General features: G+C 36.1%; 3 protein-coding genes across 4 annotated transcripts; 1 reads left to right on the top strand and 2 right to left on the bottom strand.

Annotated features, from left to right (window-relative positions):
* Nucleotides 1-415: 415 nt before the first annotated feature.
* On the bottom strand, nucleotides 416-5,101 carry LOC110681878 (plant UBX domain-containing protein 7-like). Of its 2 annotated transcripts, XM_021858026.1 has the most exons (8): nucleotides 4,710-5,101; nucleotides 3,722-3,856; nucleotides 2,948-3,025; nucleotides 2,779-2,847; nucleotides 2,507-2,650; nucleotides 2,277-2,379; nucleotides 952-1,217; nucleotides 416-860 (listed from the first exon to the last, which is right to left on the bottom strand). In XM_021858026.1, the coding sequence occupies exons 1-8, from the start codon at nucleotides 4,809-4,811 to the stop codon at nucleotides 696-698; spliced, it is 1,062 nt and encodes a 353-aa protein (XP_021713718.1). In that variant the 5' UTR covers nucleotides 4,812-5,101; the 3' UTR covers nucleotides 416-695. The 2 variants fall into 2 exon arrangements, with proteins under 2 accessions (XP_021713718.1, XP_021713719.1); XM_021858027.1 differs by lacking the exon at nucleotides 3,722-3,856 and having other exon boundaries at nucleotides 4,710-5,093.
* A 2,204-nt stretch (nucleotides 5,102-7,305) lies between these two features.
* Nucleotides 7,306-10,875, top strand: LOC110681877 (zinc finger CCCH domain-containing protein 17-like). Its single transcript, XM_021858025.1, has 3 exons — nucleotides 7,306-7,770; nucleotides 8,440-8,550; nucleotides 8,650-10,875. The coding sequence occupies exons 1-3, from the start codon at nucleotides 7,636-7,638 to the stop codon at nucleotides 10,630-10,632; spliced, it is 2,229 nt and encodes a 742-aa protein (XP_021713717.1). The 5' UTR covers nucleotides 7,306-7,635; the 3' UTR covers nucleotides 10,633-10,875.
* A 1,209-nt stretch (nucleotides 10,876-12,084) lies between these two features.
* LOC110681876 (putative pentatricopeptide repeat-containing protein At2g02150) lies at nucleotides 12,085-18,085 on the bottom strand. The gene is given in 7 exon segments (XM_021858023.1): nucleotides 12,085-12,545; nucleotides 12,731-12,854; nucleotides 12,944-13,023; nucleotides 13,107-13,259; nucleotides 13,992-14,108; nucleotides 14,840-17,070; nucleotides 17,073-18,085. Coding segments are annotated over 2 exon segments (2,730 nt in total). The 5' UTR covers nucleotides 17,758-18,085; the 3' UTR covers nucleotides 12,085-12,545; nucleotides 12,731-12,854; nucleotides 12,944-13,023; nucleotides 13,107-13,259; nucleotides 13,992-14,108; nucleotides 14,840-15,025.
* Nucleotides 18,086-19,305: the final 1,220 nt, after the last annotated feature.

Here is a 19,305-nt window from a genome sequence, read left to right as displayed (position 1 = left end):
CGACCCTCATAGTTACTCCGTATATACAAGCAATTTACTTGAAATTGAGGAGAAAGGGAAAGGAGATCTCAACCCTTACAAGGAAGGGGACCTCAACCCTCGTAGTTATTTTGGTCCGCTATTCACAAGCCATTCCTCACCAGTATGTACCTGAAGCAAGGAGGATTGCACCTTGTGACCGCAAGGTTTCACTTTTTAATTCGCATTATTTAAATTTGGGATCAAAGTGATTTTGCTTGTTCAAAACAAATTTGACTAATTATTTTTATTATAGTTCTTTAAAAAAAACACCTATATCACCAAAGCAATAATAATAATAATATCAATAATAAGGAGAGAGACAGAAAAGGAAAAAGGAATCCAATAAGCACTTGCAAAGCAGGACTTATGGATTAAAAGAGTTTGTGCTTCCATGGGTGAAACCGGAATATAAAGAACTTATGGATTAAAAGAGCTAAAGCAGGACACAAAGAGCTGTCTGTAATTTGACAGATACCATTCTATGAGCTGTTGGCATTAAGTATATACATATGGACTACATAACAATAATTACTCCTTCCTATCATACTTGTTCTACAAACAATATGACAAAACAAAAGGCGGAGCAAACTGCAAGAACACTGATTCAGTCAAAAGTCTGCTTGAGCTCTCAGCCATATACTTAATATATATACCGAGAGAGCAACATATCAATCTTACTCCCAAGTAACTGATATCATGGAGTTTGAGAGCCCTGATTCTTCAAAGGTTAAATTACTATCATATTCCACAGATTTTGCAGCTCCAAGGACTCCATGTGTCAACCGTAATGGCCTTGTCTCGGCCTCTCCAAGCTGGGATCTGCAGAACGACCACAACAACTGCAGAACAAAAGAAGTCAGCAAATTCAATCAAAACATGGTACAAGGGGAAAAAATAGGAGGGAGAGGTGAGACAGAGCCAAAACCTAACCTGTATAGGGCCAGTGCGCAGAAAGTTCCTCTGAACTCTTCGTCCATCAGGGAGACGAAATCCAACACGGCAAAGCAGGTTTCTATCTCCCTTTGGTTCTTCAGGAAGAGGGGGATACACAGGAATCTTTGTAGAGCATTTAGCTTCCTCCTTGTTGGCAGTGACTGCATCTTTGTCTTCAGAAGCAATTTCATCCGGATGATTCATGTTCTCCATTGATGCAGCAAGAGCTCGTTGCAATTCCTCTTCATCTACGGTGGTCTCACCTGCAGAACATAAAACCCCTTAATTTCAAGACTTTCAAAACAAATACATAGTATATAACTTAAAATGAGAAGGATTGATGTACAACAACTTTTCACTGTATATATGCATTTCTTTCCCCCAAACTAGTAATATTTCAAAATTCTGGAAAAATGGGAATAAAAACATTACATTCAAAAAAAAAAAAAAAATGCACATCTTCTTTGAGTACAGAAATATGCACATCCAGTTCAAAAAATATGCATATAAAATGCTACTGATTTTAAGGAACTTCTCATTTGACCCTAAATCTATAGATATATACAGAAACATAATCCTTTTTGGTTCATCAGTTGCAAAAGCAATCATATGAAGTGCTGGTGATTGTTGTCGTAAAAACAAAGATACATTCACTCATCCCACTTCTACGTAACCAGAGAAATTACACACAACAAACTCTGGTTTGGTTTAACAAACCAAAAATTATAACGAGACATGTGAAAACTCAGTATACAGATTAGTCCATCTAATCAAGAAGGTCCAAGCACAACATAGCCTTTATCCAACAGAAAAGAGGTCTGGACAGGAAGGATATTTACATGGGCAGATCTATAAATGTTACCCTACACATGTTTATTAGCAACTAATCCTCAATTATTTCCATTGATCATAAAATTTACTGGTCGCACAGATAATAAGAAAAATAAAAAGGGGGGGGGGAGAGAGTTTTGACGTGGTGAGTGTGTGCAAGAAAAGGTGGTTAAAGTAAGAGGAAAAGTGCAAACAAAAAAAATTAAAAAAAAATTGGCAAGGTGCAAAAAAAAAGATGGAAAAGGCAAAAGAGAATGGGTGGAAGTGTAAATATTATGAAGTGATGAGAAGAGAGTAAAATGTGTTGCAAAAATAGCATAAAAACGGTTAAGAACTCCTAGAAATGGACCAAAAACACAGTAATCAACTCTGAAAGTGTCAGGGATGAAATGATGAATGGAAATATGGAACTGTAATAGTCTTAATTAGATGATACCAGGTAAAAAGAAAGCATAAGGGAAGGGAAAAAAAAAGTAGAAAATCTAAGATACCCTGGACTTTCTGAGCAGGAACATTAGAACTTTCTCTTGGCCGCTTATGAGAGAGTGAGGAATGATGGTTATGTGGCCCGCTATCCATGAAAGGCAGTAGATCCTGCAAATTGATAATATTATCAGCCAAAATTGCAAAGGGAAGCCAATCAAATTCCATCAAGTGATTTCAAGAGGTAACTTATCTTCGGTATTATGGTAAATTAAATTATCAGATGCAAAGCCCATACCTCCAGTAATCGGTCAGGATGTACCATACCAGACCATGAACGCATTTTTTGTCCTGTTATGGGGTCAATGACAAGAATAACTGAAACAGATTCGATTTTGTAGTAATTACACACCTTCTTGCCCTCACTTGTATCATCATAAACCTGCATTAAGATAAATCAAATAAATTCTAACTGCACATTAAAAGTTTAAAACAGAACACACCTGATTGTCAGCATACAAGAGGAACATAGGAGTATAAATAGGACGAGAAAAAACACAGGATAGTTACCTGCCAAAAGATAAAATTGGTTTTGATAGTTTGGGCTACAGCTTCATTTGCCCAGGTGTCTCTGTTGAGCTATTAAACGCATTACAACAAATTAGATATCACAAATATGTCAAATAAAAATTCTAAAAAATATCTATTGGAGAGAGAGATAGAGAGTTGTGGCACCAACCATATGTGAGCTAAATTCTGTAGGGGATTGTAAATTAGCCACGAGCCACTGGTCCGAAGAAGCAGCGGTAAGTTTTGCCTGCAGTTTTCCATTACATTAAATATGATGACACAGCATATATGATGCAAATGAATCATTCAAAAGAAATACTTGGCAAAAACAGCTTTAAAAATTACAGATCAAACTCAGTCATAAAAGAGGGGCAAGGCCCCAAAAAATCAGAGATGAAGAAAATAATAAATATGAAACATCACACTGAAACATTAACTAAATAATCAGCTTAGTGCATGTCTAGCTTATCAACAAAATTTGCATCACAAAGGTTCATAGCCAACCCTCGGATATTTGCCACATGATTAAATCATCAACTTGATCATAATGATGTCGAAGATAGATAAGAGAGTAAGTCGCTGGCCAGAAGAATCACAAAGCCCAAAGTCTCCCATGTCCCTATTTTATTCATAAAGCAAAGCAAGCTTCAATCATGCATTGCAAAGACAAGGTCATGCTCAAAAATCAATGTAGGAACTAGAAAGTATAAGGTCCCTGAGAGATGGCAGAGTTCAGCTGAAATAAGTTGTGGAGAGTGTGGACAGTGAATGATTGGGTCAATTGAGGTTAGAGAGAGGGGGGGGGGGGGGAGGACTTGAGGCTAGAGCTAAGGATATAAGGAGCAAGATGATACAGGTGAACAACTATCCTCTTTTCCTTACAAAAAACCCCAAAGAAGGAAATGAAAGTACTTCACAGCAATAAATTATAACAGAAACAAACCTTCTCAAAAGGACCCTGGGTCATTAAAGCAAAAGGAGGCCGAAACATAGCAGCAAGGTTATCTCGAGAGCTATCTGTTGTAGAACTACCACCTTGTTCAGCTTCCCATACAGCAGGGTGCCCTTTATCACACAGCTTTAAAAGTTACAGATCAAACTACTCAAAGGAGATGTTATACTAGTCTAGAAAACCTTTATCACACAGAATGAAGTCATCTATGTTTCCCCTTTACTGATGGATAAAGAAACCATAAAACTTCCCATCAACTCAGTCATACCTCCATTCTTCCATCTAAACTTAAACTGCATCCTTCAATTAAGATAACAAAACTTCCTTTGCATGACTTCACAAAGACGATGACACCTAGCATGTATCCATGCCTTCATGGATATAAAAAGCATTTACCAAAAAAAAAAACAAACAAAGCTTTCCGGTTCCCAGAAAATCCTCCCACAAATACCTTCTTGAATGTGAATTATCACCGACCAACCGAAATTAAGATTAAAACAAACAAACTTTTTTACATACAAATTCGATTACTGGGTACATAAAACAAGATACACAAATTAGTTTCCGATCAACACATTTGTAACCCACCACGATGACAACCTAGATCTACACACTAATCCAAGTTGCAAATTCACTATCGAAAAAACATAACAAAATTTAACTGAGAGTCACACTTACGATGTTCTAAATCAAAACCATCAGCTAAATTGAACTACACTACAAGCATCAAGAAATTAACGTCTTACAAAATCAAACCAAACAATTTCTTCCAGCAAAAAGTTCAAAGCAAGTTCCGCAATTCATCACACTAACCAACAGATGCAGCGTAATTTCTGAGCTACCATTACTCTAAATCAATTTTACACTTCGCACATAAAATTTACAGAATACATGATTAATTGTGCAGCGATCATCAAATCGAGCATTATAGTGAATAAACCCTAATTTATGAAATTGAAGAAGAAATGGGGAAAAATACCTGCAAGAATTGGCGGGCAGTATCGGCAGTCTGGCCAACAGCGATCTCGAGGAAATTGGAGACCATAACCTGCTTATCGGAAGCAGAGAGAATGTCCTCCATTGATTTCGAGCTTCGTTGTTAATGACGATTGAAAATCGAAGAAATGGTTGATTGGTTTGATTACTGAGATATTGCAAAAACTTTGATAAAAAAGAAGAGTGATGGGGAATACTTTAGGGCTTTGTTTCTGTATAAAATTACGGAGTATACGAAATCGATTGCCTTTTTGGCTCGGATGACAATGGATGGTATATGGAGTTGTGTTTTTAGGTTTTTTTTGGGTTTTATTTTTGATAAATTTTCCATAACTTTATGCATATATAGTTGGATAAAATAAAAATTACTGGTATAATTTAAGTTGTAATTATATAATCAGCGTGTTTTTTATAATTTATGTGGTAACTATATATTCAACGTGTATTTTAGGTGGCCACATAAAAAATCCATGTGATCACGCACCATGTCAGCATATATTAATGCAATCAAAATGGTTGGATTATATTTGACAGCCTAATGAAAAATGATGGTATGTGTCTTTTGACGTCAACACACACCTAGGGTCTGTTCACATTTATTGATTTGAGTTAAAATGAATATTTTATGAGAGAAGGTAATTAGGAGCTGAACTAAATTGATTGGAGCTGAATTGAACTGATTGGAGCTGAATTGAACTGAACTAAAATGATATTAAGCTGAAGTGAACAGACCCTTAGTCAAAAAAAATTCGTAGAGATTGAAGACTGGTTTATGAATTTAAAAATTGAGAGTAACAACCACCAAATCGAGGAAAACTTATTTATCAACAATGAAGTAAGTAACCCTTGTAACATTAATAGGTAACCTCCTATAAATTATAATCCTCAAATATAAGATTCAATATTCCTTCAAGTTTTAAACCTTTATAAAGTAAATTTGTATATATTATATTTGGTAACCGTATACTATGATATAGGTTGAGCAACATTTGTATCCCTTAGTAAGCTACCTCTAAAATGGAAGGTAATTAGCTCTTATAAAACTTAGTTGGTAGCCCCTACAAAATCAATTTTTAAAAAAAAGTATGAAATTGTTGGTAACCTTTTATCACTTTTGTGGCCAACTTTTAAAACCTCTACTTTTTCAAACTATACAATATTAAAATGGTCAAGATCATATCATGTGAGATGTTAAGTTTGTATCAAAATGAATTTTCAAACTATCTACTTTTTATAATAATTACGCATATATACTGAGCATAAGGTTGATTAGACCATAAAAGTGAAATTGGAACAACTAAAAAAGGGGAGGAAGTAGTTAGAAATGAATTCATAATGGTTAGCCAAGTCTATATTTTCACGACCCTACTCAACATCCCCCTCAAGTATCAACCAAGTACCATAAAAGCCACTACCTACTCTCATTGGTCACCTAAAGCCACCCATCCCCAAACTCTGCCCACAAAACCTCCAACGTAGTAAAGTCTTAATCGACGGAAATCTCACCTTTTAACTTTCCTCTCAAACCGCTAGTCAGTATTGAACTTAACGTTAGGGTAGAGGTAATCAAGTTGAGCCCGTCCAACCCGAATTTAGATGGTAGGAAATCAAGCCCGCCCTCCTTGCTTGATCATATTTTTTAAAAAATAAAAAATAATCTTCACAAGCCATACACAAGCACTTTAAATATCTGTATTTATTTATTTTTTCTATTATTTTTTCAACAAGGAAAATTAAATAGCATATGTGTGAATCAATTGTATTTCTTATCGACATCTGGTAATTTTATTACTACCTTGTAATAGGTAGGTATAAATAACTAACAGAAGACGACAAAAGTGAAACTCGTTATTGAATCAAACTAGAAAAGCATGGTTGGATTATAATAATCGCAATTAGACCTATATATGTTGCTTGCTTCGCCTCGAGAAGAATTAAATTGATACATAATTAAATCATAAGAGATCATTTTTGCAAACCAACAACGACAAATAAGATGGATTACTTGATCACCCATTGCCTTTTAATAGACTTAAAGATGTAGAGATTGTCATCTGCATTACATGATGTAAACTAGCAGAGCAGATTGAAAGTAATTATGACCGAAATACATCACTCAAATCCAATGTTAAATTAGTATGAATCAAACCCACAAAATATCATTTCGCGCGCAGACAATGTCGATGTAAACGAATCAAAATATCTTCCACTGCCTTTTAACACCTTCATTATGATAGAATTGAAGTTACAGATTTTAGCACCTTCATTATGATCACTATCAACACCGAGAAACTTAGAAAACGAGCATCTATAATAGCTTCCCAAATCACCAAAATCTCAACACATAATTAACAAACCGTCGACCTTCAGAATCAATTGTCGAGAAACCTAATGCGCAAAGAACATTTAATACCTTCCCGATTCGCCTAAACTTCGATGCATAACTAACCATCACCGTCGACTATCGTCTATCGGCTATACACGCTCTGCAGCCCTGCCCCTCTGGCCTCAGGGTATATATGGTACACAAAAAACCAAACCAAAACGGTAAAGTGTGGGCTACAAAAGGCAAAACAAGAAAGTATTTCATCCAAACAACAAAGCCAGTATCAATCTATTGGCCTTTTAAAGAAAAGCTTTTTAGAAGGCCAACAAAGCCGCTTCCAGCTTAAACCTTAACCAGCTTCAACTTCTCTCTCTTAATTAATCCCCAAAAATTACTTCCCTCTTTCTCTCTCTACTCTAATCCCTCTTTCTCTTTCTCTCTCCTAATCCCAATTTTAATTTTGGGGAAGAAATCGCAAATCAAACCCTAATTTAGGGTTTCCGCGGTTCCCAATTTTTACCCCTGATTTATCGATCTATAGCTTAAATCGACGCTATAGAAGTTGAAATTATACAATAAATTCATGGCTACTACCGTTACTAAGGAGGCGTTGCAACCCCAGCAAGGCCCTCCTTCGTCTTCGGCGCCGGAGGATGAATCTTTGAAGAGGAATACTGATTGTGTTTATTTTTTGGCTTCTCCCTTGACCTGTAAAAAGGTATTGTTTGATTTGTTCTAAGTATGGTTTGATTGATTTTGAGTTGATTAATTTTATGTGATTTTGTGGATTTGTCTTGTGTTTGTTTGATTTCTGGTTTTTGATTTTTCGGCGGTTAAATCTTTGGGATTTGAGTGAAGTATGTTTGATTTGAAGTTGATTTTAGGGATTGCGTTTGTTATTGGGTTTGATTTGGATCCACTTTATTTCTCAATTAAACTTGTTCGGTTTTAGGGTTTCGATCTTTAAAACAATTCTTTGAATGTCGATTAATTTTGGTTATCCTCGTTGTCTAGGGTTATGATTTTAGTGTGATTTTGATTGGCTATTTTGTGTAAGTTGTGAAATAGAAGAGAAAGGTTTTCAATTTAATTTTTACCTAATATGTTGGATCTTGCTTGATGCGCATATGTGAAATACGTTATGTATGTTTGTAAAACCAGTAGTGTTATCTGATTTGGTCGTATGCTCTTTACGAAAGCGACACGTTTTGAAGCATAGGCTTAATTAGTATGTATATAACGTCCGAGCTAATGTTATGATGTACTGTTGCCTAACAGCCTAAGGTTTTGAAGCATAGGCCTAATTGGTTGTATGATTGGCTGAAATTGGTGGCTCTTTTTCTCTGTTTAACTGACATGCTCTCGGTATTGCTCTGTGTGTCTGCAGGGAGTTGATTGTGAGTATCGACATAGTGATTATGCTCGGATGAACCCAACAGATTGTTGGTACTGGATGAATGGGAACTGCTTGAATCCTAAATGCTCATTCAGGCATCCTGTAAGTTCTTATTCTATGTTGATGTTATGATATACTCTTGCCTTATTTCTTTGTTCACCAGACTGTACTATTACTAATCATCTTTTCCCAATTATTCAGCCTTTGGATGGTTTGGTGGGAAATCAAGTTGATGGGCCTTCTGCTCTTGTACCGCCTGGCCTACCTATGCTTTCAGCTCCTCAGAATCCAGTTAAGCAAGTTCCCTGCATTTTCTTTCAGAGGGGACAGTGCTTAAAAGCCGATAGATGCCCTTACATGCATGGCCCAAGTCCTCCTAATACCAAGATTCAACAAGCTCCATCCAGCAGCACTCCTACGCCTGGAGCTCATGCTTTCAAGAAAGCTTTTGGTAGTCTCGAAAAGTGTACACAACCCCAAATGAATTTCCAAGCAAATAAACCTAAGGTTGTTGAAACGCCACATCAAGCTAATGCATTTCCAAAAAATCAGTCCATTCGGCCGACGAATGGAGCAACTGTTGGAAAAGGCTATTTACCTCCTAGTGGTGTGACCGCCGCAGGGTCTTCTAAATATGGGGAAATAAAACCGTCTTCTGTTGACAATGGAAATTCCAGAAGCAGGACTGGACGTGCACATCACGGTGGCTCATATGATGACCATTATTTTCAGAATTGTAGAGATGCTGATGACTCATTGAGGGAATCGTCTCCTGGATTTGATGTACTTGTGGATAATAAAGTCAACGAGGATGAGTTTTATCACAATGAAGATCAGTATGGGAAGATGAGAGGTCGTGACGGAAGAAATCTAAACGAGTTTGACATTGGTCGTCAGGATGATTACGGTTCAGTTGCTGATGTTGAGCCTGAAATTTATCACAATCGATGTGGCTATGATTCATTTGATCGTATGCCTGAGAAGTATGCTCGGGATCATCGTAGGGTATCATCAGAAAGATCACTTGGTGAACCTGCTCACATGGACAGGCGAGGTCCTCCATACAAGTCTGAGAGTCTTGATGTCAATCAAAATTCTGATTTGCGTCATCGTTTATCTAAGCATAGGAGGGTAAATGGCTTGAAGTCGGTAGTTAATTCTGACTACAGCCATGATGACCGTGCTGAGGATCGTGGCTACAGGAGTACTCGGAGGGACTCGCGCCGCTCACCAATACATGAGAGTTCTCGTGGCCACCGTCTTCAGGGTAGAATAAAGCTTCCTAGAAAATCTTCTCCAGTGAGTGTTAATGATATTTACTCAGAGAGAGAGAATGAAAGAGGTAGGAGCTTTGGAAGATTATCTCCAAGCAGGCAGCAAGTTTCTGGTCAACCAAGTCGTCTTCGAGATAGATTGAGTGGAATGAAACAAGATGAAAGCCGTGAGGGAAGAATGATAAAAGGTCCAATGATGAGAAAAGATACTGTTCCATCAGATGATGTCAATTTTGCCGGTCCAAAAAGCTTGTCTGAGCTAAAAGGAACCAAAAATACTGATAGCAAGTCACATCAGCTGAAGAGCCAAGAACCAGTTTCAGGGGGGAAGTTGAGAGACACAGTCTTAGCCAGTTCTATTGGAACTGAGGGTAATATTGCGTTTGCTGGGCCCAAGCCATTAAGTGAGATTTTGAAGAGAAAAAGAACAGCTTCTACTGGTGGTACAAGTTCTGACGATAAAGAAGAAATCAAGGACAATGAAAATGATGTAAACTTGACGAGCAGTCCCTCAAATTGTGCTGCGGATACAAGAAAACAAGTCGCCTCTGATTCTGCTGATGAACAAGCAGAGGCCAGTAAAGTAGAGAACAAGATACTGGCAGTTGAGGCAGATGAAGAAGAAGGTGAAATTTCAAATAAGAAGATAAAGTCAAATGGTGACAGTGAATCTCCCTCACTTGACGACAATAAACAACCTGAAGCAGAAGAGGCTTTGGTTGTAGCTGATGGTGAAGAGCATGAATTTGATGAAGAGTATGATCATGGGGATGATGGGGAATATGAATATGAACAAGATGACGGAGAAGGGTATCATCTGAATGATGGTGAAACTGGTGACCTTGAAGAGGAGTTCATGGATGAAGACGATGGAGATGATTTCGCAAAGAAACTTGGTGTTTCTTTCTAAAATAGAACTCCTGCTTGATCATTGATTCTGCTTCTAGTTAAGTTTTTTCAGCTCTTATCTGCTTTTTCTCCTTGTATGTTCTAATTGTATTATACTGTTCTAAAGGGAAATTTTTCAATTTTATGGAGCCTTCAATAGTTCCCCCTTTTTTCTGTAGACACCATTGTAACATTAGAGTTAATGAATGAAATTTTTAGTAGCTTGATTCCATTTTACAATAAGATTTGCAGTGATTTGTTGTTATGATGGTTCTAATTTGTTGAACGCCGTGGTTTTTCTAGTCATTAGAAATTGATCGTCAGTTATGGCAATAATAATATAGCCTCATTTAAACAGTATTCGTTTGAGTTGTTATCTTGACAGTACTTCTGAATTCGAAGGTGGAAAGATGGTAGTGTAACGGTCATTGTTCCACAGAATAATCTTGTCTATACTTGTACTATTTTGAGCAATGGCACTTTCATTATAATTTGCTGAATTGTGAAGATTCAACTTCCAGGCAACTTGAACTGCTGGTCTGAAACATGTTCTGCTGCTTTTCTTTGTTTCTTACCATAATTAATAATAAGCAGATATGGTATGTTTATGTTGTCTGTTCCTATTTTTAAACAACTAAAGCAATCAAACAACATATTACTCCATTTTTCCGGATTTCTTTGTCAACTTACTAGTTTAAATCATGGAGAACGGAGTATCATCACAATAATTATATTACACCTCAGGATTTGGGAGCATAAATAACACAAAACTGAATTAATCAGTAATAACTCCCATTCAAAGTATTTATTGGTAACTTGGTATCCTATCAAAAAAATAAAATATTTACTCGTATTTGTTTGATTCAAATGGAGTATATATTACACATTTACATGAAGTACAAAAATTTAACAATTAACTTTTTAATGTTGGTATTAAAATTTGATGTGATCATCGACCAAAAAAAAAAAAAAAATCTGTATGCGTGTACTTTAGGTGAAATTTGCAGCCATTGTTATGCTAGCTTGGAAAAGCTGGAAAACTCGCTTTATGAAATATCCAGAATATTATTTGATACTGTCCATAACAACTTGACAAGATTGTGAATTTGTGATAACTCAATGTGCTCCAGGATAAGTTACACCAAAATCCACAATTTTGTATTTGAGTCCATTAATAAAAACAAAAGTTTGAGCGGGTGTGTACAGAGTACAACTGGTATATCTGACTGATGATGATTTCCTATGAACACCGACCCGAGTTGACTTGACCCACTCTTACCCGACCCAAACCCGAGCTATTTACCCGAATTTACAACTTATTACAGAGCGCTCGTTTGATAGGCGGCTATATGTTGTAGACTTGTAATAAAGGACGACTCCTCTAAACATGTTTTAGATTTTAAGAAATTTCAATAAACTTAATGCAACCTTCAAATAACTAATTAAAGATGGTAATGATAGTTTACGAAGATAATGAGGTGATTGAAAATCCATTAGCATTACCAGAGAGGCAGAAACATTCTGAAATACGATTACAAGAACAATGTCAAATAAAGGTGTTTGGAGCCTTAATACTGGCTACTTTACCTTGCAAATCAATATAGACTTGTACATGTTCATTGAGGTCTAAGATCGAACAGACAATGCCTTCAAAATTTGTACTTATGGCAACATAACTGTTAGATGCTTAAAGATATCTTTAAAACTGTAAAATGCTTTGGAGCTCAGACTTGAGGCCAGCTTATGGCAATCTCACGCATATGGGTTTATCTTTCGTACAATTTATCTACCACTGAACTTTTGACTGATCATGGCCACGGTTAGGAATAAGGCTATGTACATATGGAAATCCATACACCGCAGAATTGATTTTGCTGTAGCTTAAAGGTGTCGCCTTTCTACTTGATTTGGCCGTCTTCAGTAGGTGAGCCAGAGCTGCGAATAAAATCAGCATCAATGATGTTTCTAAAGTACATATGTTTTCATGGAAAAGCTTAAGAAAGTTTGGTTGGTAGCAAATCTTTTTCAGGAATGTTCTGCCTTTTTTTTTTCACTTTGTCAATGGGTACACAAAATCCTCTTTATTCAACATTAGTTTTCCCAAGGATGAAAGATATTACCTTTTAGTTACGAAGGAATGCCACATCTTTGTCCTCCCTCCTCTTCTTCCTCTTCCATGATCTCCCCTTCACGTTCCTTTATTCTTCTCTTTTTTTTGTTTGCACACTTTGTCTTGATTGCAGCCTGTCATAAATAGCAAGAGCTTAAAATCCAGAGTAAAAACTGGACAAATAAAAAAAAGATTTAGTTATAAATAGTATAGAAGGGGCTACCTGTTTGGTAATTTTTTACAGGAACAAAGGGTTGCGTGGAAGGAAAGTTGAACAGCAGTAAAAGTCTCTGGTACATGAATCTATCAGCAAAGTAAAGTTTCACAGCCACACTCATAAGACAAGCTTGATTAGTTCTAAATTTTTATCAACAGTTTGTAACTACCTGCTCCGATAATCCAGGAGGATTTTGTCTTAAGGCTCTCTTGCGATTTCCTTAATTGACACATCTTGTCCAAGTATGTGAAGAATATATTAGTAGTGCCTAAAGCTCATCAGGGAACTATCTTGAAAGTTAAGGATAGAACGCCTACATTATCTGCAATAATAAAACAGAATATCATGGAGGGTAAGGTAGGAAAATGAATGGTTACGTACTTGTAATGGGATAGAATGGAATTCATAATAAAGCAATCAAGAAAAATCACATTCATGATTTATATGGATTTAGGAAGTGTACATGAGAAGCAACAAAAACAATGATCTAGACCATTTTCATAGTTGACAGCAGTTATTTATAATGAATAAGCAATACTAAAGTAAAAAGAGAAAATACTTGTTCATCAGCCTGATACCAAATTGGTACATCAGGGGGTATATAACTATATAAGACGTTTTGCTATATTATTTTAGGGCAACTTTGTACTTTCATTGCTGTCTTCCTCCCTTCTCCCTCCTCCATCACAAGTAACAGAAAAATACATCTACAAATTAGCCAAATTCCTTTTTATCTGCCCGTGGGATAGTCTGGGAAAGACCCAGTTGCTTAGCCCGTGGGATAGTCTGGGAAAGACCCAGTTGCTTAGCCCATAAAGAAGCTAAAAAGGTGACTTTATTTCACTATGAATTACACAGAACAGCGAGAGTGAGGGATAGCTCAAGTGGTTAGAGCTTCCCTCCCGATTCCAAGAGATCTTGGGATCGATTCTCACCCCCCCACCCCCCTTGTGGCTCTCTAAATACCAAAAAAAAAAAAAAATTACACAGAACAGCACTGCCATAAAGCTGGAACATTTTCATAATCCCTCTATGGGAACTTATACTGGCATACCTTGTTGGATAATCAAAGGCACAAAACTGATAGGAACTGGCTCCTCTCCTTAGAAAAGCAATTGATGATTGATCATCACCAATCTTGTGTTTTTCAATGCTACATTGAGCCTGAGCACTAATGCAAAAAAGAAGCATGGTCAAGTAAAACACGAGAGAGCAAGAGAAGAGAAGGTTGAAGAAAGAAAATGTGCTAGGGGTGGGCTATCACAGCAGCTCATTAAGACAATAAGTAGCACCTAAGCTTGTACAGGCAAACAGACACTTCTAAAAGGAAGAATGTGTCTTGGTGTGATAGACAGAGACAAGCACATGTTAGGCACATTGACCTTGTATGGTAAATGACTTTTTGCTAGCCTCTTTTAGTTACCCTTTAACTTTAAGCTATTTCATATCATCCTAATAGTGAAAGATCATATTTGGCAAATGGTTTTCCATGACCTTGAAAAAGGTGCCATGAGTAGCTTTTTCTCATTGACTGTTAGCTGTTTACTCAATTAATTATCTACTACATATATTTCACAAAAACACCCAACTAGTGATTCAAACACAGATCTTAATAAACACCTAGTGCTAAGTTGGCTCAAACAAGTAACAGTTTGAGAAGACTCAAACAACAGACAAATGAACCGATACAACCAATACTAGCTGATCAAACATGCTAAGTGAAATAACCAATTATTGATAGCCAAACAAGGCCATATCACATTTTAGAAATAGAAATTTTAAAAAAATCACCATTATTCTATCCATGCGACCTTATCCTAACTGTATCTAGTTTCAAAGCAAAATAACAACTAGGCCTAATAAATTTTATTAGAGTGCTTGTGAATCAATAGAAAAACTAACCTCAAGGATGAAATTTTCTCTATGAACACCCAGAGATCGGATTTTTTATTGGCATCCAGGGTTTGTGTGAAGCATCATGAATGAACACAAATTGGCTGAGCTGACTTGTTCACTGCAATTATAAGGTTTCTAGAAATTCTCAAACAAGATAAAACATCCCACAGAAAGTGTTGAAGCTTCATACCATCATCTACAGCGATTGTGCACCATAGCAGCAGAGTTTCTATCTTCAGTTAAGAAACCATTCCTAATCATTTCATTTTGTAATTTTACAGCCTCATCAGCCTTTCCATGGTCAAGATATTTTCTCACCAGTACACCATAAATAACTTTGTCAGGGCGAATACCCTTCCTGATCATCTCATCAAATAACATTCTTGATTCTTCAAGTTGACCAAAGTCAGCAAGCACCTGAACCAAACAGGTGTATGCCTGTAAATCAAGCTCCAAACCCATATCAATCATCTCATTCTTCAACTTAAATGCCTCCTCAATGCTACCAAACTTTAAATTGCCAGAGATCAAAGCTGTAAAAGCAGCTACATCTGGAACCATACCCTTAGCTTGCATTTGACTAAAAAGTTCTTTAGCCATCTCCAAGCAGTTGCTTTTACAAAGACCGTCAATTAAAGCTGTATATATGACAACATTCGGAGATATACTAGTACCATCCATCCTACGAAATTGGTCCAGTGCATCCTCAACCAATCCCGATTTACACATACCATCAATCAAAACCGTGTAAGTCCCAAGTGTTGGAGCAATGCCCAAGTTCTGCATTTCCTGAAACAGATTAAGGGCCCCTTTGGCATCCCCTGCTCTAAAGTAAGCCTGTAACAAAGAAGTATAAGCATACAAATCCAGCTGCAAACCAGAACTGGTCATTTTGTTGATTAAGTTAAAGACTTCTTCAACATTTCCATGCTTTGAGTTCCCATCAATCAAAGCTGTAAAAACAGATCCATCTGGAACTATCCCCTTTGCTTGCATTTCATCAAAAAGCCTTTTTGCCACTTCCATGCAATTACTTTTACAATGAGCATCAATCAGAGACGTATAGATAGAAATATTGGGAGGTAAACCCGTAGCTTCCATTTTGTAAAAATGGTCAACTGCATCCTGGATCAGTCCCAATTTGCAGAGACCGTCAATTAACACAATGAATGTTACAAGAGTAGGCATGATTTCAAACTCTTGCATTTCCTGGAAAAGTTCAAGAGCTTTTATGGCATTCCCTGCTTTTAAATAAGCATCTATCAGAGTTGTGAACAAATGGCTATTTACCTCAAGACCAATCTGTTTCATTTCAGTTACTAAAACATTAGCTTCCTCAACTTTTCCTTCATTGCAAAGTCCCCAGATAAGGGTGCCATAAAGAGTCTCGTCTGTCTTTATTTCTTTCTTTTTCATTGCTTCTAAGATATTTTTGGCTTTTTCCACCTTCCCAGCTTTAATGCAGCCGTGAATAAAAGCAGTGTAGGTTTTCTGGTTTGGGATTATGCCAGCTTTCTGCATAGTATTAAATAATTCCTCTGCTTCTTCTACTCTCCCTTTGTCACAAAGGCCATCCATCAGAGCAGTACAAGTTACAACATTTAGGTCAAGCCCCACCTCCAACATCTCTTTCACTATTTTTGAAGCTTCACCAAGATTTCCGCTTTTACAATTCGCGTCAATCAAAGAAGTATATGTATATTCATTTGGAGAGAGACCAAGACGTCTCATATCAACAAAAAATTTCATAGCTTCTCTCATCATCCCTTCTTTGCAAAAAGAATCAATTAATGTGCTATATGTTACAACATTAGGCTTCAAACCATCACTTTTCATCTGACGAAGAAATTGGAAAGCTTGAGGAAACTTTTCATATTTACAAAAACAATTAATCAGAGTATTATATGTTATAAGATCAGGACGACAACCTACTTCTCTCATCTCCACGTAACTATTTATTGTTTCTTTTAACAGGCCAAGCTTTCCATGCCCATCAATCAGTGTATTATATGTAACAATATCCGGTATTAAGCCGCTATCTTTCATCTGATTAAACAATTCCCTAGCTCCTACCATATCCTTCTCCTTGCATCTATCACATATCATTATGTTATAAGTAAACACAGATGGGGTCATCCCAACCCCAAGCAAATCACTGAAAATCTTCCTTGATGTCCCACCTCTACCTGATTCACAAAGCTTTCTTAGAAGGTTATTACACGAACGCACCTTAGGAGGACCCTATATCTCTTCAACCTCTCAAAACACTGGCTAGCCTCATCAAGCATTCCCAATTCAATCAACACACTAAAAAACGCATCGAATACTCCATAACCCGTAACACAAACGCTCCTTGTCAACCACAAAGCATCAAACAAATCCACACCAGGCCACGGCTTGGACGAAAGTATCATTTCTTTCAGTATCAAGTTTGCATCATGGTACATTCTACTACTAAACAAGATATGAATCACTATACAATAAGATTCAGTAGAATGCCTAAACCCAATACGCGTTTTCGCCCACCGAAAGAACTTCATCATTAATTTAGGTTCTTCCTTCAATACAACTAAAACCCTTGAAACTAAAATTGGGGCTAATGCAGAATTAAACAAACTACCAATCCTAGCATCATTCCACCTCTCTTCAAGAACTAATTTTTTCATATAATCTCTATCAAATACTTCATTGAAACAATCAGAATTTACTTTACTGATAAAAGGGTATCTAAAATTTAACAAAAAACCAGTGACCCAGATCATCAAATTGCATTGTAAAGGACAAATGATGAAGTGGGTCGAAGGGAGGAGAGAGAAAGGCATATTATTATGAGGAAACGGGGCAACAATGGACGCACCTATGCGATTGGAAATGGAGCTTCTGCGACCAACAACGCTAAAGAAAGTGCGAAGAAACAATAACATCGCTGATAATTGATGGGTTGTTGAAATTCAGTGAGCTCCATTGTCATAGCAGGACATATTTGGGGAAAGTTTTAGCCTGAAATCCCAAAAAAAATTAATTTTGTTTTTGTTGAATTTGTAAATAGGATGTGAAGAAGAAGAAGTAGAGTGATTAAGAGCTGAACAAGTTGAAAAATGGGTTGAAGTTCTAATTTAGGGTTTATGAGAACTGTTGGGCATAAGTTTGAGCTTGGGTTTGCAGGGTTTAGGCTGCTCAAACACGCAGCTTTTGTTTTGTTTAATGTCCCTTTTTATTTTTTTCATTATTTTTAAAATTTTGTATTGTAAAAATTACTCCGTATAAAAATCATACATTTAAATCAGGATGAATGTAATGGAATATTGTACCGTAAATACGGAATACAGTAACAAACAATGATATAGACCAATACACATACATCTATAGCCCTACATACAATACCATTAGAAATTTGACATATTATAGAAAATAGGAGAAAATTAGAAGTCAAATATAAATTGAATATAATGGAACATGACAAATACAATTGTTGTAAGGGCCATATACAACAATTGTATTTGTAGCCTTTACCGACCAGACACAGCGTGGTGAAGTTAGTAGCCCAATAGAAACTCACCTTGTGATTTTAAGGTCACAGGTTCAAATCCCACTAATTATAAAATGTTTGGGAGTAGGGGGATTCTCTTACCTCCCTCTTTACTCTCCAACGTCAACCTACCTGTGTTTTTAAGATGATTTATATATATAATTTCAACCATTAGTAAGAAATCAGTAAATTTTAATGAAAGAGAAAAATTATCCCGTATCAATCGCGATTTTCTTTTACTTTTTTTATTAACAGTTTTTATGTGTTATTTCCCTTTTAGAAAATACTGTATTTTTTTTAACGATCTATAAGTAATACTCAATACAAATGATAATTTCCAAAAATGAAAATGATTGATCACTTTGACGTATTTCAATTAAACTTGAATAATAGCATTAGTTTGACTTTTACACTACATATACTTACTTTGACTTACTACTTCCTCAGACTTAGAACATCTGAGATGTTGGACTTTTTTCATTATTCATATATTAGTTTTTATCATAATTTTTACTTATACAATAAAAACATATTTTATGAAATAAAATATGTTGTTAGATAGGTATTAATATAAAGTCTCGTAATATATTTTTAAAAAAATCTTGTTGATATTTAAGTATGTAAAAATAAAGTCAAACTAGTGCATTGACATGTGTACAAAGTTAACAGTGTAAGATATTTCGAGACAAATGAAGTATTATATAAAAACCAGATGTTATTATATTTTGTTGCATTAGTCACAATATATAAAGCGTTTTTTTTTTTTTTGAAAAGATATATAAAGCGATTTATGTACTCCTATCTAAGTCTTTCCCGTAGAAAATGAACATAACCTATATTATTATATATTTCCTCTCTTCTTTTTTACTTGACCTGTTTCTTTTATCACGTTTGCCAATGCAAAACTTTAACGATCAATAACTTTAATTCTCGATAAGTAAAA

Source organism: Chenopodium quinoa, unplaced genomic scaffold, assembly GCF_001683475.1.
Source record: "Chenopodium quinoa cultivar QQ74 unplaced genomic scaffold, ASM168347v1, whole genome shotgun sequence".
NCBI lineage: Eukaryota > Viridiplantae > Streptophyta > Magnoliopsida > Caryophyllales > Amaranthaceae > Chenopodium > Chenopodium quinoa.
This window is presented reverse-complemented; position numbering and strand designations above follow the sequence as displayed.